This window comes from Pteropus alecto, unplaced genomic scaffold, assembly GCF_000325575.1.
Source record: "Pteropus alecto unplaced genomic scaffold, ASM32557v1 scaffold10, whole genome shotgun sequence".
In the NCBI taxonomy this organism is placed as follows: domain Eukaryota; kingdom Metazoa; phylum Chordata; class Mammalia; order Chiroptera; family Pteropodidae; genus Pteropus; species Pteropus alecto.
In genome coordinates, this window is record NW_006431210.1 from 7,057,164 (window position 1) to 7,081,320 (window position 24,157).

At 42.3% G+C, this 24,157-nt stretch overlaps 1 protein-coding gene across 3 annotated transcripts in view; it reads right to left on the reverse strand.

Annotated features, from left to right (window-relative positions):
* Positions 1–24,157, reverse strand: part of GLB1 (galactosidase beta 1) — an 89,315-nt gene that overhangs the window by 16,083 nt on the left and 49,075 nt on the right. For all 3 annotated transcript variants that reach the window (XM_025039210.1, XM_006905726.3, XM_025039216.1), the window contains exons 11-15: positions 22,169–22,243; positions 19,923–20,012; positions 16,919–17,032; positions 15,517–15,648; positions 12,945–13,196 (exon numbers count right to left, since the gene is read on the reverse strand). In XM_025039210.1, the coding sequence (XP_024894978.1) occupies positions 12,945–13,196; positions 15,517–15,648; positions 16,919–17,032; positions 19,923–20,012; positions 22,169–22,243 (663 nt within the window). The remainder of the gene's footprint in view (positions 1–12,944; positions 13,197–15,516; positions 15,649–16,918; positions 17,033–19,922; positions 20,013–22,168; positions 22,244–24,157) is intronic.

The following is a 24,157-nucleotide window of genomic DNA, read 5'->3' on the forward strand; positions in this document are numbered from 1 at the left end:
AGGGTTGTTTAGTGTTTCTGCCTTTGATTTTCTGACCCTTCTTCCAACTTCCGTTTTCCAAGCTCTTCCCACATTCCTGTAAGTTCTAATTCCTACTAAAGACTACTCCCAGCAGCCTCACTTCCCAGGCTGCGCTGTGACTGACAGACATAACCCCAAACTGTCACTCTTAGTTGCTGATCAAAGTTGGCATTATCTTTCTCCTAACTGCTTCTTTATTTCTGGACACTGCACAATCTGTTCTCGTTCTTTTCTCCCCCAAACTGTCACCCATTTTGAGCAGTCAGCTGCCATACGGACCCTGCCTCCTAATTCACCCAAATGACTCTCCAGTATGTAGGTATTGTGCTTTGCACCTTCCCCTCAACTTTCCCTAAACCCAAGGTTAGTTACATCTCCTGTGACCTTGATTATTTCTCCAGCTATGAACTTCTTCAGGACAAAATTTCCCTCCAATCTCAGCTCTTCACATTAAATAAAGGGTCACTAAATAAAGTATATGGCACTTCGGTTGCCCTTCCAAGAGAAAGGAGTGAAGAATTCTGGAGGCTGGAGCTTTCTGCGATGATGGAACTTTCTGTGCTGCCCCACAGAGTAACTACATGCACTGGTTAGAGGCCAATAAGCACTTGAAATGTGGCTAGTGCTAAGGAGGAATTCAATTGCCTCTTTTAATGAATTTAAATTTATATGTAAATAGTCACATGAGGCGAGTGGCTACCATACTGGACAGCATGGCTGAAATACCTGTAATTTCATTATCAGATCACAATCTCTCTGCTTCTCTCCCCACTAGAGCCAGTCTCCTAGAGCATATCACAGTCAGTGCTGTCTTAGACGGCTGCGGCCTCCTCACAAGTCTCCTAACTTCCTCTGTTGACTGTAGAATCCCAGGCTCCCCACAGCAGCCTAATGAGAATCAGATGATTTTCACACGTTCCTGCTTCTAATTCCCTACCATGGCCCACAGACCCTGTCTCTGCCACTCTGCCCCTTGCTCACTCAAGTCCTCACTGGACCTTTCCCCGCTTACTTTAACACACCAAGCTTTCTCACTGTGCATTAAGTATTGCCCATGCCCGTTTCCCCAGATCTAAAGCCTTCTGAACACTCAGGTCTCAACTCCACCATCACCTCCTCAGAGAAGAGAGTCACAGTCAACCTCCTGAATACTCGGCTTTCCATTCCAAGTCCCTCACCACCCTTTTACTCTCTTCTTTTTCTTCTAGTTATTGTCATTCCTTGATACTTGTATCATCTGTTTGATTACTGGTTTATCAGCTATTTCCAGCATAGGCTCTATGAAGGGAAAGGCTTTGTCCATTTGTCCAAGGCAAGGTTCTCATCACTCCACAGAGCGGTATTCTGTATATTCCTAGCAGCTTGCATTGGATAATACTGGTTGATAATTCAGCCTGAGAAAAGATTCACTGATGAAGTGACACAAAGCACTATGGAAAGAATACTTCATATTCCTTTGCTCCCGGCTTAAGAGTTTTAGAGAACACTGTTTACTGGAATAAAAATGAAGTATTTGCATTTTTCCTTGAATAGCCCTGTGATTTTTTTTTTTTTAGAAGTAATTTTTCTAACGTGCTAAAAAATCACTTAAAAAGAGTTGAACTTTAAAAATTCAATTTTAAGGAACACATACACTCTAATTTTTCTTTAAAAAATCATGCTGAAATTATTGGTGGCAGGGAGAGCCTGACATGTTGGTAAATGTGACCTAAAAGTAGACACATTCTTAATTAATATAGCGAGCCCCACTGTGGCCGAGCATTTGTAGAGTGAACCCTAGTGGCTTCTGGGGTTTCCTGGGGCTATCCCAGCTAAAATAGTTCCATGACAAAGTCTGACTTTCTCTGACCATGGCTTGACCCCCCACCCCGACAGACTTCCCACTCTTTGCTGTCATCACCAAGGTGATGACAGCATAAACCTTAGGTTCCTGGAAATACCTGACCTACTTTGTTAATCAGACAGATGTTTGCTGTCTGTTTTAAATTCTCTAGATAAATACAATCCCCTCATAAGAATTTAAAGCAAAAGTTCCAATGCTGTTTTAAGTCAGTTTAAAAATTTTAAAATACGGCCGAGAGTTCCTTTAAAAACAACAAACTCGGGTTGAATGTCAATTTTGTCATACTCTGAAAGAAGACATTTAGACACTTGGAGAACTTAGAATGGAAAAGACAAAGGTCCTTTTCTCAAGGTTAAAAGACTCTCATCTCACACAGTTCATGAGTAATTGTGATTAACTTGGGAAAGAAAAGAAAAAGAGAATTAAAAAAAAAGTAAAATAGGGGCTTGCTTAGATAAGATGTTAAATAAATTTCACTGCAGTAACCCTGAAGGGGTCTGCAGGTGATGCAAATCACACTCCTTTTCTTGCTCCTTGATCTTAGAGTAAGAAAGTTAAAAACTTTATGGTTTCTTTGTATTTCAGGACAAACCAAAATAGAATTAAAGCCATGGAAACCTAAACTATTAGCATAAAAGAGGACTCACTTCCTCCTTTTGTCAAACCCGAAATGTAAATTCCCTTCCTTCTCAGCTCCCAGAAGTTCCATTATTGCTTGACTCTTTTTATGGGGTACCTTGTCTAGCAGGCATCATGCCACCCCACATGTCTGAAACAAAGTGCTGCTGAGTGAATATGACCTCCAGGCAGCCATATAATATTTGTTATAAAGTCCATGCACTAAAAATTGTAGGAAATCCTCCTTCACTCAGAGCCTGTTTAATCTTGCTTGCCTACAGTTCTAAGTTATATTACTAAATGAATACATATTTGTAGAAAGAAGTCTGACTATCTAGTTTCCAAGTTTACAGGACTTGTGACAAGAAACAAATTAGATAGAAATGGAAGATTTTGTAAATCGGGCCAAAAAAGTTAAGAAGCATATCAAATTCAGAATGAAGGTAGGGTCAAATAGTACTAAAACCTGTGGCAGAATGCAAAAAATAGCCACAATTCTTTGCAGCTCCCCTTATTAAGAGGCAGAATCTGTTTCTCCAGCCCTTGGACTGAGATGATCTAATGCCTTGTATTGGCCAAAGAATGTGGGAGAAGTGACATGTGAATTCTGGCTTGGGCCTTAGGAAGCCTCGAACATTTGCATTCTTTCTTTGAACCCTCCCAGTTACCATGAGAACAAACCTGGGCTAGCTTGCTGGATGACGAGAGAGACACATGGCCCAATCTCCTCTGTTGCCTCAGTCGACAGCCTGCTATCACCCAGGAGCAGAGCCTCCTTGCTAACTAGAAGGGCACGCTCAGTGAGACCAGTAGAAGAACCACCCATTCTGCCAATACTCAAAATGATGAGCCGAATAAATAGTTGTTGCTTTAAACCACTAAGTTTTGGACAGTTTGTTACATAGCAAAAGCTAACTGATACACATCGAGGTGTGTTAGCATGCTACTTTTCAGTAAAGTAAATCATATTTATAAACCCAATTAAAAAATAGTAGAACCATCCTCTGTCAGTTCTTCTTTCACTAATCAGTCACCAAATCCTGTCAGGGCTATTTCAGTTGTGTTTGTGCCTTCTCTCAGGGTTGTCGTGAAAGTGACTAAGTGAGAAGACACATGTGAGCACTCAGCCAAAGGACTGGCACGCAGTAAGCTCTCACTGATGTGGCTGTTTGTATTATTTCTCTCAGCTGGACCCTCCCCTCCATTCCCACTGCTATACTCAAGTCCTAGCTTCGTCCTTTCTCCCTGGACCACTCTCCAGCAGAAAAGCAGGTTTCAGGGGTGATGGGGAGAAAAAGTTCTGTTTTATGTGGATCAGGGTGGAGGTGCCTATGAGACCTCTAATGGCAGGCCCACACCGTCGGTTGGCAGTGGGTTCTCAGAAATACTGAGCTAGGTGTTACGGGCACGTCTGTGAAGATGACACCTCCTGAGAGCGTCAGAAGAGAGCCCAGAATCAAGCCCAGGCATCTGAAACACAGTAACTGAAAGAGAAGCCTGAACAGGAACAGAGAAGGAGAAGTGTGGTCACAGAAGTTAGGAGAACAGTTTCAAGGGAGGGAGTGGTTGCCCATGTCAGATGTTACCTGCCCAGAGTTCAAGACGAGGCCTGAGAAATGTCTGGGGAACCTACCACCATGTAGGCGCCAGTGGCCTTGGCAGGAACAGCTTCACAGGTGTGTGGGAGCAGAAAGGTAATTCCTACCCATCGCCCTCCCTTCTGGAGTTAGTTCTACCGACTGTGACCTTTTCCTAACCGCTCGAAACCTGGGACAGGTACCTCACCTCTGCATTCCCATGACGAGCACTGAAGACGTACCTTTTACTTACATTGTAACTCATCTCTCGATTTGTACAGACTTATAAAGACTAACAGGCCTTCCTTCTACGGATGGCCACAAGATCTAGAAACGTAGATGATATCATTTCATTGTATTGAAAGCAGCTTTATAATAAAAGTAAAATTATTATTATTATTTGCTATCTTTCCAGATTTTATGGCCAACTCTTTGATTGATGGGCAAGAGTAGATAGCTCCTCTGGGATGATTAGTAAGTATATATATGAATCTGAACATGTCCTGTCTGCCCCCTGCCTGCTCCAGCCCTTTCCAAGTGCACCTCCCACCATCTGGATGTGTTCACCAACTCAGAAGTTCTCCAAATCTCCCTGTCCTAGTTTTTATAGAGCTCCATCTTTAGACGCTCCTCCACTCCCACCCCAGAGCTTGGGGGGTGGAGCTGAAAGTTCCAACCCTCTAATCACTTGGTCTTTCTGGTGACCAGGCCTCAGGATAGAACTGGTGACAAAAGGGATTTCTGTCAGCTCTTTGTTATAAATTCTTTTGTTTCATGATTGTTTACACCTTCAAAGAGGTAATGTTTGCCTCTGAAACATAAAACTGCTTTTAGTCAGTATTCTATTTTGATTCTTAGCTTTTCAAAGCATAATTCTGGTTGAGGGAAACTGGGACATTACCTCAACCCTCTCACTACCATGTTCTGATATACAACCAAACCTACTATGAGTGGCTGAAAAACCAGGACAGCTGCAGAGGATATTGACAGGAGACTTATCCACATCCATCTGAAGGAGAGAGAAACTGCACGAACGTCACTGCGTTGGCAGAACACGACATTTTAGGGACAGTATATATGACACAAAGCACTGCCTATCTTAGGGAGTTTGTAGTCAGATTAGAGTTCTGTGCAGACATCTGCTGGACGGTGTCTCTTGGAGGCAGCAAAATATGCTTGACCTCTTCCCACAGAAATCCTAGTTGATGTTCAGGCATTTAACCAGAAAGCCACATCCGACTCAAGTAATGCCGAAGTAACCCAAAGTGATTTTTTATCTCATGAATCACTCTTACCAGTGACTTCATTCACTAAATCAAGGTAGTTTCTTTATAGCTAGTGAATGGCATAAGCTAAGAGACTGAGGACAGGAGCCTTGACAGGGCCACCCTGATGGAGGAGGGTTAGTTTGCCCAGAGGCACAGTCTTAGAAATGGTTATTCAGTCCATCCTCACCCCCATTCCCGCATCCGCCAAAGCACTCATTCTCCCAAAAGTCAGAACTCAGTGCCCTGTGGCATCTGTCTGTTGCGTGTGTGCTCATCATTCAGAACGTTAGGAGTTGGCACGGGGCAGTCCCCAGCGACAGGGACCAGTGCTCGTCAGAAAATAACAGAAAACACAGGTGCTCTGTTTTATGTACGATCTACGTATGTCTTCTCATCCTCAGACCTACCCAACCCAGGTCCACACAGCCTATGTATGGGCCTGTGTATGTGTGTGTACGTAAAGCTTTATTGAGATATAATTCACATCCATACAATTCACTCCTTTAAGAATGTATACTTTAGTGGTTTTTAGGATACTACAGAGCTGTGCAACTGTCACCACAATCAATTTTAGAATATTTCCATCACTCCAAAAAGAAACCCTGCACCCTTTAGCAGTTATTCTCCATGCTCCACCCACACCCTCCATCACTCCCCCTTGCCTGCTCTGGGCAACCACTCATCTTCCTGTGTCTATAGATTTGCTGGTTCTGGACATTTCATAGAAATGGAATCATTTCATAGAAATGGAATCATTCCATATGTGCGGTTTGTGACTGGCTTCTTTCATTGAACTGCTTTCAAGGTTCACTCATGTTATAACATGTATTAGTATTTCATTTCTTTTAAAAATTGCTCCCAAAATAAATAAATAAAAATTGCCAAAAGACATTCCATTATATGGATATACACATTTTTGTCTATTCACCTAACAGCTAATGGACATTTGGGTTTTCCCACGTTTTGGTAAGTTTGGATAATGCTGGTAAGGACAATAGGTTTTAAGAGGATATATGGATTAGATGGGCTTTGGGGGTTCTGAACCTTCGAACACATTCATGAATAGTGTGTGTATATGTCCTTTTCAAGCATGAGGTGCAGAATATTTAAAGTCATGAGCCCCTGCCTAGATTATTAGCACAAGCTCCTCATTGGCCTTTGAGGCTTTGTGCAGTGCTGCCTGCCTTTGCATGTGGGCCTACAAGTCAGACTTGGGGCTCGGGGAGCTGTTCCACTACCTACTTCTGCACCTCACACTAGATACTTAGCTCTCTGAGCCTCTATCTGCTCATCTGTAAACTGGAGAAAATGATACGACATCCTACCACATGTGCTACTTTTGATGATTGTGAAGATAGTGTCTCTAAAGAGTTGAGCAGAACGCCTGTGTCTGTAACTCTTGGGTGTGACACCTTTATGACCTGGCCAAGGTGAACCCACTCCGACCTCTAAAACGTCCCCTGCTTTTCCATTTCTGCACCTTTGCTTCTATTATTCTTTCACCTAAAATTCCTTCCCTGACAAATTCCTTCTCTTGTCTGATTCTGATGAAGGTCTTGCCATCCTTCGGGTCTGTTTAAAGCTCTATCTAAGCAACCCGACCCTTTTCACAACCCCTGTAAAAGATGTGCTCTCTTTCTGCTTTGCATCTCCGCGAAGTTCTTTCTCTTGATGCACTAAACTGACACCACTTAGTGAACAATGATTTGTGTTCAGGTCTTCTCATCTGCCTTGGCATTGCACCCACAGCACCCAGCAAAGCCCCTTATCACTAACTGGACTGCTCCTATCACTATATTCCTCTCGTTTGCTTTCTTCTCAGAGGCTTAGCGACACAGGCATTTGTGCACCCGTTCGTCTGAAAACATTTACAGAGCACCTGGGCTCAGGAGGAGGGCAGGATGGTGAATAAGCTGGGCACTTTTGAAAAATGCCCCTCATGAAGCTATGACTCAGTGGGTGAAACTGAGGTGCCAACCTAAATGCAAGGAAGCATCATGGTGCTGAGTCCAGGTGGGGCTCAAAGAAGGACAGGGCCAGTCCTTTCTTGGACTAAGGGTCTAGGAAGGTTTCACAGAGCAGTTAATACCAGTCTTGGCAGATGAATATGTGATGGCTACATGGGAAGAGTAAGGGACTGAAAAAGCACGAACAAAGGAAATGTATGTCACAGCAGAACACCAAGAGGGAGAAGGGGAAAAGGAAGGAGGGGAGAAAAAGAGGGAACAAGGGAATAAGAACAAGCTTAAGTGGGGACACCCAGGGAGGGCTTAATTTTGTTATTAGGTCTTAGAGACCCTAGATAGCACTTCTTGGCTGCAACACGGGACTTGGCAAAGAAGATGGGGGCTGACAAATGCCAGAGGAGGAAGTATGAGAACAGGATCTTGGCTGGAGGAAGAAGGTGGGGAGGGGATTCAGAGCTTAGATTTCCTCCTAGAGGCTGCTGGGCAGGAAGTGAGGGTGGAGGCAGAGAGATAAGTCTGACAGGAAGCTGAGGGATCAAAGGAGTGACACCTGATAGCAGTCAAGGAGGGTGAGTCTCTGCAGAGGAGGTAGGAGGAAGAGTAAGGTAGCTTCAAGAGAGTGGTGAAAGTTAGAAAGGCCAGCTGGGGACGGGGGAAGAGACACACCAAAGGCTGCTGGGCAAGCTGAGAGGGTCCAGAGGCTGGAGACGGTGAGGGTATCGTGGCTCTGATGAAGGCACTGGAGAGGTCCCCCAGCAGTACCCAATTACTGGGGAACCAATAAAGGCCATTCAAGATGGAGGACGAACAAGGAGACAGAGTAGAAAGGCAAGGGGGCCACTGGATTGATGGCTCTTAAGAAAGGATAGTGCTGATGTCTGGGCTGAATAGGCAGGAATTGCGGCCTTAATGGTAGAGAGTTTCAGGTCATCGGCAAGATCCAAGAGCAGGCTTGGGACGCATGAGAGTTAGGGGATAGAAATATGTGGCCAGGGAGAGGATATTAGAGTTTAAAGTTCCAGAGGTATGCTCACTGAGACACACCAGAGGCTGAGTCATAAAACAGGTCTCAATAAATTTAAGAAGATAGTGGAACCACTGCCATAATGTAATTCTGGGACACTTCCATCACCCCCGAAAGAAACCCCATACCCATTTGCAGTCACTCTCCATTCACACCATCAGTTCTAGGCAACCATTACTCTACTTTTTGTCTCTATAGATTTGCCATGTCTGAACATTTCATATAAATGAAATCATACAATTTGTGGCCTTTAATATCTGGCTTCTTTTACTTAGCATAATGTTTTTTCAGATCTATCCATGTCCATGTTTAGCATGTATCAGTAGTCTGCTCCTTTTTACTGTGGAATACTATTCCATTGTATGGACAGACCACATTTTATCTATCCATTTAATAGTTGATGGACATTTGAATTATTTCCAGTTTTGGATTATTATGAATGATGCTTCTATAAATATTCACATATAAGTCTTTTAGTGGACTTATTTTCATTTCTCTTGAGTAGGTGTGGAATTGCTGAGTCCAATGGTAATTCTATGTTTAATACCTAAAGAAACTTTCAAACTGTGTTCAAAAGTGTTTGTACCATTTTACATTCCCACAAGCAACGTGGGAGGGTTCCCTTTTCTCCACATCCTTGTCAATATTTGTTATCGTCCATCTTTTATAATTATTACCATGCTAATAAGTATGAAGTAGTAATTCATTGTGGTTCTGATCTGCACTTCCCGAATGACTGATGATGTTCACTGTTAAGCATCTTTTCATGTACTTACCAGCCACTTGTATATCTTCTTTGGTGAAATGTCTATTCAAGTCCATTTTTAAAATTTACTTTTATTATTATGGTGACACTGGTTAATGAAATCCAGTAAGTTTCAGATGTACACTTTAGCAGTAAGGCACATATATATATTTCATCATGTGTTCACTGCCCATAGTTAGATTTCTTTCTGTCACCACATATTTGACCCATCTACCTCTCCCTTCCCCGCTATCCTCTGATAACCACTAGTCTATAGTCCATGTCCATGAGTTTCTGTTTGTTTGTCCTGTTCATTTGTTGCTTTTAGGTTTTTATCCTACATATAAGTGATATCATGTGGTTTTCAACTTTTTCTGTCTGGCTTATTTCATTTAGCATGATTATCTCAAAGTCCGTCCATGTTGTCTCAAATGGCAGTATTTCATTTCTTCTGATGGCTGAGTAATATTCCATTGTACATATGTACCACAGCTTCTTTAGCCAATCATCTATCGTAGGACACTTCGGTTGCTTCCATGTCTTGGTCACTGTGAATAATGCTGCTATAAACATTAGTGTGCAAATATCTTTACAGATATGAGTTTTCAAGTCTTTGGGGTAAATACCCAGTAGAGGAATTGTTGGATCATATGGTAGATCAATTCTTAGTTTTTTGAGGAAACTTCATACTGTTTTCCATAGTGGCTGTACCAATTTGCAGTCCCACCAGCAGTGTATGAGTGTTCATTTTTCTCCGCATCCTCTCCAACACTTGTTATTACTTGTCTTGTTGATAACAGCTACTCTAACAGATGTGAGATGCTATCTCATTGCAGTTTAGATTTGCATTCCTTTGTCCATTTTTTGATTGGGTTGTTTGTCTATCTATTATTGAGTTGTAAGAATTCTTCATATATTCTAGATACAAGTCCTTTGTTAGATATACAATTTGAAAATATTTTCTCCCAGTTTGTGGCTTGGATTTTCATTTCTTAATGATTTTTTTTTAATTCACCCCCAACCCCCACTTCCACCCCTGACCTATGGATGTTGCCATCTCCCCTTAAGAACTGGATCTCTGAAGGCGGGGTGTCTCCTCTCACGCACTTGCAGTGCACACCTGGGGCCTGGTGCAGCCAGGGCCTGGCGCACCTGGGGTATGGGCCGTGGCTCTGCTGGGGCTTGAACTCAGGACCTTCTGCGTATAAAGCAGACGTGCTGCTAACCACTACTCTATAGAACCACCCAACTTAATGACTTCTTTTGAAGATAAAACATTTTTAATTTTAATGAAATCCAATTTATTAATTTTTTCCTTTAAGGATCATGCTTTAGGTGTCAAATCTAAGAAGTCTTTGTCTAACCCAAGGTCATACTGGGGCTTGAACTCAGGACCTTCTGCGTATAAAGCAGACGTGCTGCTAACCACTACTCTATAGAACCACCCAACTTAATGACTTCTTTTGAAGATAAAACATTTTTAATTTTAATGAAATCCAATTTATTAATTTTTTCCTTTAAGGATCATGCTTTAGGTGTCAAATCTAAGAAGTCTTTGTCTAACCCAAGGTCATAGAGATTTTTCTCCTTCTTGTAGAACTTTTATAGAGGGATTAAATTAGAAATCAATAAAAATAAGATATGCTAAAACCCCCCACAGATATATGAAAATTAAATAACACATTTCTAAATATGTATAGGTCAAAGAAGAGATAATAAGGGAAAACAGAAAATATTCAAAATTGAATGATAATGAAAATATATTTCCATAAACATTAAAATGCAAAAAATATAAAAGGGCATTTATTCAACATGCTCTGTGTGCACCTTTCGCCCTCTTCTCTTCCAGCTATTAACATATTTTCCTCTTTTTTCACAGTTAAACTTTTGAAAAAGAATGTTTATATTCGAGTATCCATATTGATGTTCATATGTTCATTTCCTTACTCTGCACTTCTCAAGAGCATGCAACCTGGCGTGCAGATGCTCCAACCTACTGGTATAGCACTCACAAAGGGTCCCAGTGACCTTCTTGTTGCTAAATCCAATAGAAGTGCTTCTGTCTTCATTTCACCTGTCCTCTCTGTAACACAAATGCTGGTTTTCCACCTACTTCTTTGGTTTCTCCTCCTCACTCTCTGTCATGTTCATGTCTCTCAAAGATCAGCCTTAGGTCCTCTTTGTTCCTTCTGCATCCTCTCTTTTTTTAGAGGACCTAAAAAGGCCGTATGTATCTTCAACAACGACCATCCATACACAAATGACCTTATACGTATATTTCCAGCCTGGACTCCTTCTTTGAATTCTCTACCTATAGATCCAACAGCCCTCCTCCAGTACCTTCTCAGAGCTGTTCTCAAAGGCTTCACCAACTCGATTTGTCCAAATCCAAACTCATGACCTCGCTCTTCCAGCCAAAATCTTCATCTGAAATTTCTCCTTTCAGTAACTGGTACCATTTATCCAACTGCAAGTCTAGAACCTAAGAGTCACCTGGGATATGCCCTTCTCTCTAATGCCCCATATCCAATACATCATTACATCTTATTGATTTAACTTTAAACATCTCTCAAATAGTTGATATCATCTCCATTTTGGCTCCCACCATCCCAGTCTCTCAAGGACACTGTGATCCAGCCTCCTAGATAGTTTCCTTGAATTCACACATACCTTCGCCCAACCCATTCTGCAGACTGTGGTCAGAGAGGCTTGTCACATCACAATCATGTCATGTCACTCTCCTGCTTCAATAGCTCTCAACGTAAAGACAAAACTTTAATGTGATTTAATTGGCTTATTCCAATGTGGTCTCTACTCACTTTCTAGCTTTGTCTCTGAACCACTTCCTTTTCTTTGTGTTTCACACATTTGCATTCTTTATCAGTTTCTGACACTCGCCATTTTCCTCTCTAAGCACATGCCCTTTGCACCTGCTATCTCCTCCGCCTGGAATATGTTCCTCTCCCTTTTTTTTGCCATGTTAATTCTTATCTGTCCTTCACGTCTCTCAAGTATCACTTCCCCGGGGAGGGCTTTCCTGACCTCCCTGACAAGGTCACGTGCCCCAATTATTATCAACTCCCACTATCTCTTCTTAGCGCCCACTGCAGCTGCAGTTTTACCACGTAAATTGGGTGATTATATGATTTGGTTTTTCTCCCCAACTTGACTGTAAGTTCCAGGAGGGCAAGGACTCTATCTGGTTCTGTTCATTATTATATCCTTAGTGGCCGGCACAAAGTTTGGGCATACAGTTGCCGCTGAAAAAACTGTTAAATGAGTAAGTGATGGTAAGGTCATCTAGGGTGAAAATAGGACATGAAGTGGAGAAAATGACAGTGGAAGAAGGTATGCCAATGTCTTCAAAGAATAAAGAGGAGTGACTGGACAGCACGACGGCCAAGGAAGAGTTGAGGATCAAGTAGACAGAGGTGAAGCCCCCAGGGCACAGGGCTGCATGAAGGTGGGGGTGTTATGGGAATATGAAGTTTAGCATAGATGAAAGAAAAACAGGTTCGCCCTGAGAGTCACCCCTTTCCCTGGACCGGATTTTCTTCAGGATAAAGAAGAAAAGCCTCTCATATTCGGTATCCAAAAGGGCTACGATTTTTCTCAGAGGGAGCAGAAAAGCTGTCATTCACAAAAAGGAAGCTGTCAGTCAATGAAAATGGGGCAGACGGTGCCACCTCCAAGCTGGCCATTGACTCCCTGAAGATCTGCCATGGTCCCACTCCTGAGGAATGGGGAACTAACACAGAACAGCATCCACTCCCAAAAGTGCCCCACAGCATCTCATTAGCAGCTCTGTTTGATTCTTTCTCAGATACTAAAAACCAGATGTGTGAGGCTCGAATTCAAACACTTTCCTTAAAGACACATACCTTGGTCCATCCAGAAAACTTGATAAAGGTGTCCTGGGGCAAGTCTGGGATCTCACTGGGAATGGAGAAGTTCCCCACATAAAAGGCCGGGAGTGTGTAGTTAGATGAGCTCTGGGCATAGGCTTTGTCATGGCACCTGCTCTCATTGCCACGCCAGTCCCCAAGGTGGTACACTCCAGTCTCAGTGTCCAGTGGGAAGATCATCCAGTCTGTGAGAATGCTGGAGTTGAGGGTCAGGTTAGAAATCAGACCCTGCAAAGGAGAAACAGGGCAATCAGCTGGGGTGGGAAGGAAAAGGTTTTGTGTCCCTGCGTTTCCACCCTGAATTCCTGGAAAAGCAAACTGGTATATGAAACACCAATAGTAAACAAGACTCAAAGTGACATCTAAGTGACAGAGATCTGGCTTGAGGTGGAATCACTTCTCCTTGAGGAGAGGTACATTTCCCAAACCACGGCTTTCTCTCTGGAGGTTTCTCTCTCTCTCTCTCTTTAGAGGCCAGGATGTCACCACAAGAAGCCAGAGTTCTGCCTCTACAGAAAGCGGGTTGAGCCACTAGAGCTTTGGACCCAAATCCCCCATCTTCGGTGTTTGGTTCAGAGCCATTGCTAGAATGGAAGAAAAGATGGAGCCTGAGGAATGCAAAAGAACATTCAGCCCACTATAGATGAAGGGAGGGGACAGACTCCGCCTGTGACATAACCCAGAGCAAGTCCTGACCGCAAGCTCCTCAGCAGCGCTCACGGGGATAATCACACCTGAGTCCACTCACCTGCTGTAAGGACTAAATGAGGTAACATAAATGAGATACTGGAGTCTCCCTCATCCGCTGGGAGCATGTTCCAAAACCCCCAGTAGATGCCTGAAACCGCAGACAGAACTGAACCTTACATATTCCATGTTTTGTCCTATAGACACATCTTTTCACTTAAAGGAAGCACTATGCCGCTTCTTTTTGGCATATCCGAACTGCCAGCAACAATGCTTTTGTGCTTTGGGGCCACTGTTTGGCAAAATGAGGGTGACTTGAGCACAAGCTCTGCAATACTGCCGCAGTCAATCTGATAACCCAGACAGCGACTGATGGTCGGCAGTACATACGGCGTGTAGACACTAGACAAAGGGATGATTCACGTCTCAGGTGGGATGGGGCGGGATGGCATGAGATTACATCACACTTCTCAGAATGGCGTGCAATTTAAAGCTTATGAGTTGTTTCTTTCTGGAATTTTCTAACCAACCAACCAGTTGGTTGACTACAGGTAACTGAAACCGTGGAAAGAAAAACTGTAGATAATGGGGTGTGGGCCTACTGAATCTGTAATGGGATCTTAAGAGCAGTGATGATGATGGTGAACCTCGCACTCGTATTCTGAAGTTGCTTTATTTGTCCGGCAAGGGTACAGGGCAGGCGTCTGTGGCACTGGTCACCGCATTAAAGCCTCTGCTCACAGCTCATCTAACCTCCCCTTCTTGGCCTTTCATGTGGGAGAACGCCTCCTCTCCTAGTGAGATCTCGAATTTGTCTCAGGACACCTCTCAATACCAAGCCTCAATTGCCCACTTAGTAATTCAATAAACATTAACTAGGCAGCTGTGTGCCAGGCTCTTTGCTGGGTATTGGGGACCCAGAGACTACATAAGAGTCCCACTACTCCACATGTTAGCGTGGCTGGTGAGAGCCAGGCAGGAAGGCCACTAATTATAGCCTGAGCACAGGACTACGATGGGGGCATTTCTACTGGAGGCAAAGGTGGCCCTGGCACAGCCATTCCCTAAGAGTATAATTGCCTTGCCTCTGAGCTGCCACTAAGAGGGGCAGGAAATAGCCACAGACACCTGTCCTGTCCTAGACCAGGGGTGCCACAATTCTCTTGGTGCAGGCTTTCTCTCTTCTAGCAGATGGTGAGCTACCTATGGAGCTATCTCAACACCTCTGCATGCCCTGAAGCACCTCACAGAGCGCCTCGCACAGAGCATGATCTTCACAAATGTTTGTTGAGGAATGCTCTAAAAAACCTGTGTGAGAAAAACATATTTAGGCGAAGACACCTGGGCACAGAGTTAGCAACAGAGGTGAGAAGCAGTGCACCAAGGCTTTGTATAGTTCCAGAGTTTGTCATAAATTGTTCACACCCAGAAAACAGGGCAGACCAAATGCTAAGCTGGCGTTGTTGGCATGGGAGTGCCTTTTGAGAGTTAGGTGGGTTCTATAAGCAAAGGAAAAGCGCAGTGGGGTGGTTTCCTCCTTCTGTTTCTTTCTACAGGATGACTGAACTCAAACACAAGGGAAGGGTTCTGTCTGCAAAACTCAAATCTCTCATCAACTGCAGAGGCAAACAGGTCTTCAAAAGAACCCAGCTTCCAGGTTGCAAAACAAATCACGGTGGGTTCACTCATCATTTCTGACAAAGCGTGTGGGCTTTTAAGAATAGCTTCATGTCAACAGGGCTGGAGGAAAAGAACGTATACGTGAGAGTTTTTAAAAAGATTTATAAAAACCTCCTTGGATGGCTTAGGCATGGTCCTGCCAACCTTTTAACGTCACTCCTAACAGCGAGGCTGGTCCTACCTTGTAATCGTTCATAAAATTGCCATAGTTGACGCGCCCCATGTTCTCCACCAGGAGGTCCAGAGCGTCTCCGGCTTTCCCTGTTATGTTCAGACTGATCTCATCTCTTCGGCTAAGGATTCCCTGGGGGACCTGTGGGTTCAATGCCAAACAAGAATTAACTAGGGTGAGAAGACCAGCAGAAAGGCAGTTAATTCAGTACTCATTTTCCTGCCTTGAAGTGTCACCAGACTTGGGAAGAAATGCTTTGCTGGCCCTTTAGTCTAAGTCACTGGCTAGGTGGCCAAGTTCCCCCAATCACCGCTTTCTAAATAGGAAAGTCGCCAGACACAGCTTTGAGAAAGGAAAGGTCTAGACTATTTTCCTCTACTCTGGAATGTTTTGCTTTGTATTTTTAATAGAAAGGGAATAGAGGCAAACCATTCTGGGGGAGGATTCCTATCAGAGAGGAACCTCTTCGTGTACTCACAGCACAAAAGGCAGTCAGAATAAAGTAGCTTCTAAACAACATGGTGTGATGAGATAAAATCAGATAAACGAGATAAAAATCAGAGAGTTTGGTGGAGTATTCTCACCTCAAAATACGTGATATGATGCATTAACCACGAAAATCATACAATAGAATGAGGGAAAACAACAGCCATTTTAGCAGCAACATTTTCCTAATGTTTTAAAAGATGAGATTGAAAGAAAATTGTTACTGATCACAATTCACTAACACCACTCCTAAATTAGAACCTGAGAAAAACTGCCATCGGTAGACACATAATGTCTTAGAAATCTGCTCTTACCAAAAATAAAGCCGCTGATGACAACAGAATGGAAATATTTAATTAAAATTTTTCTGAACAAATTTTCTTGGTTAGGAAAAATCTCTTCATGTGTTCTTTCACATGAATGTTTCAGCGAGAGGAACAGAAATCCTGACATGTATCTTTACCTTGTCATGAAACAAAGTTATTCGTGTATTTTAGCTATAATTATCATGAATGATCCTTCAGAATATAATTTCTCATGCAGGATGAAGGCACAGAGTTAAATGAATCACCACTCTGACATGTACAAAATGGACCCTGTCCTCAAGGAGCAGAGAAGGCATGGGTGACATGCTGTGGTCAGTCAGAGAGGATGGCCTTGGACAAGGGGGACCAGGAGGGTTTCCGAGAAGGCGGGGCCTTGAGCACAGCCCTCCAGGTCAAGATGGGTGAGGGGGTATATTCCAGGCAGATCGAACATGGGTGAGGCCACGTCAGCAAGTGAGGAGCACAGCTAAGGGACATCGAGAGGAGAGGTGGAGCTTGAGGTTGAAAGGTAGGCAAAGGGCTCAAATGCCACGTTACCAAGTACAGACCACACATGCCCCCACTGGGGCAGACACACACAGTCCAGGGACAATGCTTACCCCATTCACAGAGACGTAGGCTCGGTCATGGACTCCACCGAAGGATGAAGAGAGAGGTGTTGGGTCGCTGCAGTCGTGAGGAAGTGTTGTTCGGTACAGCACAAACCCAAAATACTGGTTAGAAAAGGATACAGAAAAATTTCACTTTTGCCGTTCATTTTAAGAGAATCTGGTCACCCTTGATATGTGTGAAAGTGATGTTATTAAAACTATATGCAATGAAATGCTTCCCCAGCCTCCAGGAAAAAATTCGATCTGACAGAAGGGCACTGGCTTAGATTTTTAGATCACAGAACAACTATCACAGCAGTAAACTTCAAGGAATGCTGAAGGGTGTTTTATCAAACATCCTTTCCCGGCATGAGGAAATGGGACCCTGAAATGTGTTCAGTGATGTGCCCAGAATCACTAAGGGGGATCCCATCACATATATCAAAAAGTTATTTACGTTACCTCGACAAAACAAAACAAAAAGACAAACAAAAACAGCAAAGACAAGAATGTTCGGTAAAACATTCTCCAGGTTCTTGGGCTAAATCAAGAGTTAAGAGACAAAATGAGAGTCAATCAGAAACTGTGTATAGTGAAAGAGCCGGGGAGACAAAGGCAGTGAGAGGTGGGGGTGTAACCTGCTGCTAAGTCAGAAAATACTTTAAATGCTGGTATCCCTGGTCTGAAAGGAAGGCCCCGAACAGTCAGCCTCGGTGGCAACAGCACCCACAGCCCGCTGTTGACTTCCCTGCTGTGGACATTAGCCAGACGGGGCTGGAACAGATCCTGAGTCAGAGAAGAGAATCCAAGTCAAAATCCCTCACAGAACAGGGAAAAAGTTCCTCACTTCCAGGGCCTGGAAAGCAAGGAAGTGTACTTCAGGTAAGTGGAAAGGTCATTTGGAGGAGCTGGAGAAAAAAATGTCAACCCACGTTCCTGTGTTGCAGGAAAGGGCTGAACTCGAGAACTGTCACTAGTGCCGCCACCCGAATCTTCAAGCACAGGATGCCTCCCTCCCAGACTCCAAATTCTCCATCTCTCTCTCTTGTATTTTTTCTTTTGAAACTAACCAGAGTGGTAAGTCCTAACTCAGAGGCTGGGGAAAACTTTGAGAAGGGCTTCCCAGAGGGGAGCAGAAGCTCTGGAGCTCACTGCAAAAGTGTGGCTGAAGTTCTAAGGTTGGGGTGAAGGGGGCAGCTGCAGAGGTACCAGGGCTGCACCCCACTCCCTGCTGATATGCTCGCCATGGGTTTCACTAGAAAGAAATATTCCACAGCTTGCCCCAGGCGCGGAACAGCCAGGGCCTAGGGAGTCCCGTGCAATCCACGAGCACTGCCTTGGCCAAAGATCAGAAAGCAGAAAAAGTCTAAGAAAGAACAATGATTGCAAGTGTCTCTACATTAACCTGGAATTCACTTCCCAGGTTCCAGCTGCTCTACTGTCCTTGTCTTGTCCGATGTGCTCAATGGCCCTGCTAGGTGGAGAAGGCAAGTTCTATTTTACAGATGAAGACATGGACATACAGCCAGTGTGTACTAGAACTAGAGAAAGAACGCTACTCAATATTAATGAAAAAGTAAGGGACTGGGGGAGCTTAATTATTCATTTTATTTATCACAAACCAGAGTTGTTGGAATAAAACATTCTTGTAAAATATTGCAAGTGTAAAAATAGTAACTGGAGGCAAAATTCACTAAACTAAGATTAGATATGCAATTGTTCTATCACCTTATCATTCAGACACCTTCCAGAAGGCAATCTCTACAGAAAGCCGGAAAGGAAGACCCAGGTAACTTTCAAAAAATGGGGCTGAGATCCTTAACATGGCAACAAAGGGACAAACTGACCTCACAGGCACCCTCATGGGTGCCCCAAGAAGGACACATCACCTTTCCTGTGTTTGTGCCGAAAATGTTTTACTGAGTCTAATCAGTAAGAGGTGGTCTATAAAACAACTGGCCTGAACTCTTCAGAAATGTCCATTATATGAGAGAGAGAAAAAAAACTTAAGAATCATTTCAAGTGAAAGAAGACTAGAGAGACATTATAATTAAATGTAATGAGTGATTGTGGATTGGAAACTGGATTGAAAAAAAGTTGTTATAAAGCGCATTATCGGAATGACTAGAGATATTTAACTATAGAATGTATACTAAATAATTGGATTGCATCAGTGTCAAATTTTTTAAGTGTGATCATTATATTGTGATCATAATGTCCTTTTTCTTCAAAGATGTATGCTATCGTCTCTAGGCATGAAGTGTGATATGTTGACAACTGACTCAAATGGTAAAAAACAAAACCAAACCAAACCTTTAGCAGTTGGCTATGTGCACACAGAGAGGAAGACAAAGCAAATGAAGCAACTGTGAACACTGGGCGAATCTAGGCGGAAGCTATACAGGTGTTTGTGGTACTGTTCTCGCAACTTTTATAGAATTGAAATTTTCCAAATTAAAATGTTGGAAAAACTCTTAAAATGAAAATGGGGCAGTCCCTGGAGATTATATACACACACGTGCACATACACACACACACACACACACACACGATGTGCTCAATTCTCTGTTCTCTTCAAAAGCAGGATAAAGAATCTCTAAGACCCTAATCTATTAAGAACACAGTCACTATACCTTTGAGCTAACTAAGGACAAATAATTAAATTGTCTTTTTTGAGTATTAAAATAGTAGTTTTCCACTGGTACCTAGTAATAAAGATTAATTAGGTCAGAAATGCATTCAATGTATAGCTTGCACTATATGTTGAAGCAGGTTGAGATACTGCCTATTTGAGTGAGAATAAGAAATGGAGGGAAAAAATGAAGGAACGATCAGCCTAATGTGCAGTAATTAAACCTAAAGAAAGCCTGGAAATTCATGGTTAGTCTACTTCTGGTCTGATATACCCACTTACCATTTGGGTCTCTGTGCTCAGAACAGGCAATACAAGGCAGGGCAGAAAGCACATTTTTGCAAGTAGAAAAAAGGTGAAGCTTTATCTTTGAAGGCCTACCTGTTTCACCTGAATAAATGTCAAGGGATAAAGGCTTTTTACAGGTCCAGTGGGACACAGAACATTCAGCGATTCATTCACTGTCCTTATCTGAAAAGAAACAAGAGCAGCATTCACTCACTGTCACCCCTCCTTGGTCATCAGAGGGGAGGGGAATGTTCTTTGCAAATTATCAAAAATATTAGTGGATTTGACCAAACCCCTAAATAAAGCTAAATGTTTCAAATTCAACTCAACACTGCTCTGCAGTCACCTTCAATCATCTCTATCCATTCCCTAACTCTTGATGAAAAGTAACTGACGATAATCTTAAAAAGAGTACTCATTCACAAATACAACATCCTGTACAGAAAAGGCCCTTAAAATAAATGAAAACCAAGGCTCAGAGGCTGCCCTCCCTGTAAAGCCTTCCCCAACACCCCCAGTGAAGCCACCACCACAGCGCCCTCCTCCGAGCTTGTCCCTAGCGTATCTTCCACACCTGTATCATCTACCAGTTGTTACTCTTTGCCATCCTTGCCAGACTGTCAGCCCCATAAGGGCAGGGTCTGTACCGTGCTCACCCCAATGCCCAGCATACAGTAGCTACTCAACAAACACTTATATTCAATCCAAATGATTGTGTATTCTTGCAACGCAGTATGCTTATTCGAGTGCAATAACAGCGATGATAACAGCTACCCAACGCTGGGTGCACACCAAACTGCAGGGGACACCACTTCACATGCACACCTCTTTGAATCCTCACGGCCACCCTGTAAGGCAGGCATGACTGTCCCCACGTTAGCGAGGAGGAAACGAGGACTCAGAGAAGCTCACTTGAGCAATGGCAGAGCCAGGATTTGCAGTTAGATTTGGCTCCAAACCTGGGGCTTTCCGTGACATGATACTGGTTATAAACACTTTCCATAGTTACTTTGCTGATATTGTGGAGCATCAAGGGGAAAAAAAAAATCTTAAGTACAAGTCCATCAATCCAGCTACTCCCTTGGATGTTTTTCCACTTGCACAACTAAAGGAATTCAACTCACAGTAAAAGGTTTTATCCTATGTGACTCTGCTCTACATAAATTTAATTCAATTAGATGCTGATTGGCTCTCTTAAATTGTATATATTTAGTTAACAATGAAATGCCATTTCTGCTCACATGTCTTTCCTTCACAGTAAACAGTATGTGCTTTTGGTACTAAGCTACATTTGTTTTCAGCAATGTTGTTGTATTTAAGCGTTTGCAGTTATTTTCTGTTGTATAAAAAGAAAATTCTCACAGCTCTAAAACTAACACACCAACTCTTTCTTAAGTAGCAATAGCAGTTAAAAAATAAAAGGTGTTCCCTTGACAAGTGTGATTAAAGTCTGATTAAGCTACAGAAAGATGCCTATCAGGCAGAGACCCACCACATTCTTTGCAGAATGTAACACACATATCTGACACTAGGTGGAAAATGTTACGAGAATTCAACCAACTTATAATATCAAAGCACTTCATGAATGGAAAAATCATACAATCATGTTTAGCATTTTGCTGAAAGATAAAAACTTATGATACTATTTTAGAATATCAAGATTCTTAAGAAATATGCAACTGTTCATGTTTTTAACACATGTAGGAGTTAGGGATTATAAAAGGGGAAAACCTGAAGACACAGATAGTCAAAACAAACTGACTTTGGCTTACGTCACTCGTGACTACTAAATAAAATCTCTCTTCTTTTTCTCTTTTCCTAGACTAAAATGTCCTTAACTCCTATTTATAATTAATTCCTAACTTTTCCCCTTGATGTTCCATTTACCATATAAACCACAGACCAGAAAATTCAGGATGTGATTTTGAGATTTTAGGCGAAGACCTATCAAAATGCTTGTGGCTTTTGAGAGCCCCCTATAAAAAAGGTGAATTATAAAAAAGAACCTCACCAGCCATAACACCAAGGTAGCATGTTATTCTCACAAAGGCTCCTGGGACTGCTTTGGACACTGATAATTGAACCTAAATGATCTGAATGATCTAGAATACCTCCCTACTCCTGCTCATGTCCCATGTGCTCACCCCATCAACATGCATCCACATCCTCTCACCTCCCATGTCCCCGTTTTCCCAGAAACATTATCTACCAAATCAGTCTCACAGGAAACAAATTCACAGAAAAATAATGAACCGACTCCCCAGAGTAACACTTTCACTCACGACAGCTAAATTCCACTTCCTCACTTTCGACGTTGCTGTTATTTTTTTTTTTCTTACCTTTCGCAGAGTGACTTTTCCATATGCGAACTTTGGTGTGGATGGAGGAATAGGACCTTCTGGTACTTTTTGAAACTATAAACCAGAGTGAAAAAGACAGAAAAGGAAAACCGCTGTCAAACCCTCAGAAACATATTTATACAATTTATTTTTCACAGGAGGGTCAAAGACTAAAATAACAGTGCCAGTGATATTTGGAAAGGCAAAGGAACAAAAAGACTTCTTCCAAGACAGGATTTACTTCTAGGTGTGTGTCTGTGTATGTCTGTGTTTTAAGCCACAGGAGTCATTCAAATAATTATACAATAAAGACTGAAAAACAGGTAGAGAGGATGAGGGTGAAGGCAGAAGACCATCAGCTAGATTTTTACACTGTCAAGGTTAAAACAGTCTGTCCTGTAGCCATAAGTCCTCCCTTTATCTATATATTGACTCTAAATTCAAAATCAATCAATAGTGCTCACACTACTCTAATTATATAAATATTGTTCTCTGCACAGCTAAGTGGTGTATACTATGATGGCATGTCCTATTTTGTTCAGCTTTTTGTGTTTTTTTTTCCCCTCCTCTGAGGCTTCTAAGTGCCTTTCTTTTTTCCTGTTTGTCTTGAAGTTAACACCTCTTAAGGTTATTCCAAATCTCCAAAGACGGTATTAAGTTTCTCCAAACAACCCTTTTCTCCCCGAGAACATCTCCTACTAGAACCCCCAGTCTTCTTGTTCCAAAGGACTGACTTGCCACTAGGCTTGATATTCTGGGGCTTCTCTTCATTACTGTCCTGGCTTTTAGCTCCTGTTTCTAGGCTCTCATAACTATATCATTTCACTGGAGCATCTCAAGTAACTTCCTAAGAACTGTTATGTGAAAGGTAAATTTCCTGAATCTTTGAATGTCTGAAAATGTCACATTTTGTTGATAATTTGGATGGATATAGAACTCTATGTTGAAAATCACCTTCCCTCAAAATGCCAAAGGACTATTCTGTGTCCTTTATCATCCAGTGTGGCTCATACCAAGCCCATTGCTCTTTTAAATGTAACCAGCTTTTTCTCTCTAGAATCTTATAGTGCTTTGTTAGCTATGTTTTAAAATTTTTCCAAGGATGTTTGGATATTTATGTTTTTTTTACATTTATTATGCTGGGCTACTCGAATATCTTTTTCTGTTTTGAAAAAAATCTGTATTGTTTCTTTGATATTTTCTTTTTCCCCATTTTTTCTTTCTTGTGTAAGTTAGACATCTTAGATTTTCCTCTATATATTTCATCTTTCCTCTCCAATTATCATCTCTGTTTTCTGGTTCTAATTTCTAGGAGATTATTTTGAATTTGCAATAACTTTTTCTTGTTCTCTAATGGCTCCTTTTTCAAAGTATCCCATTATTGTTTTACAGAGGCAATATCTTCTCAAATTTCTCTAAAGAATATAAATTTGAGAGGGTGTACTTTGTTTCGCTTAAGCTCTCTTCTGTCCCTTGAATGTTCTGTTGCCTTTTGGGTTATTTTTCTGTTTATTTCATGTTGGCCTTTCTTTTGCCGTTGGCAGGTTTTCTGGATGTCCTCAACCACCTGGCCATCTTTGGTTGTCCATTCATACTTAATGGTGATGCGAATGAATGCACCAGCATTTCCATAATCATCCCGTCTATGTCATTCTTGCTTTGCATACAGGAGGAAGGACTGTCCAGTGGGGAGCTTTGTTTTAAAGTGATTTAGCAGGGAGTCAGATGTAATATGTAGGGTCTTTGCTTTGGGGCTGAGCACTTTTTTTTAAGAAAAAAAATCTGATTTTTTGACTGGAAGAAAGATGCTTTTTTTTTTTTTAATTCTTTTAATTTGGGGGAGGGTGGTGAGTAATTTCCAAAATACACTTCAGAGTCCTACCTTCCACACAGCTAGTTCCCTTCCTCACAGCCCTTTGGTTTTTCAGACAAAACTTAAAAGGCCTCGTAAAGCCAGAAGCTCTGGGAGCCCCTCAGGGCACGACAGCG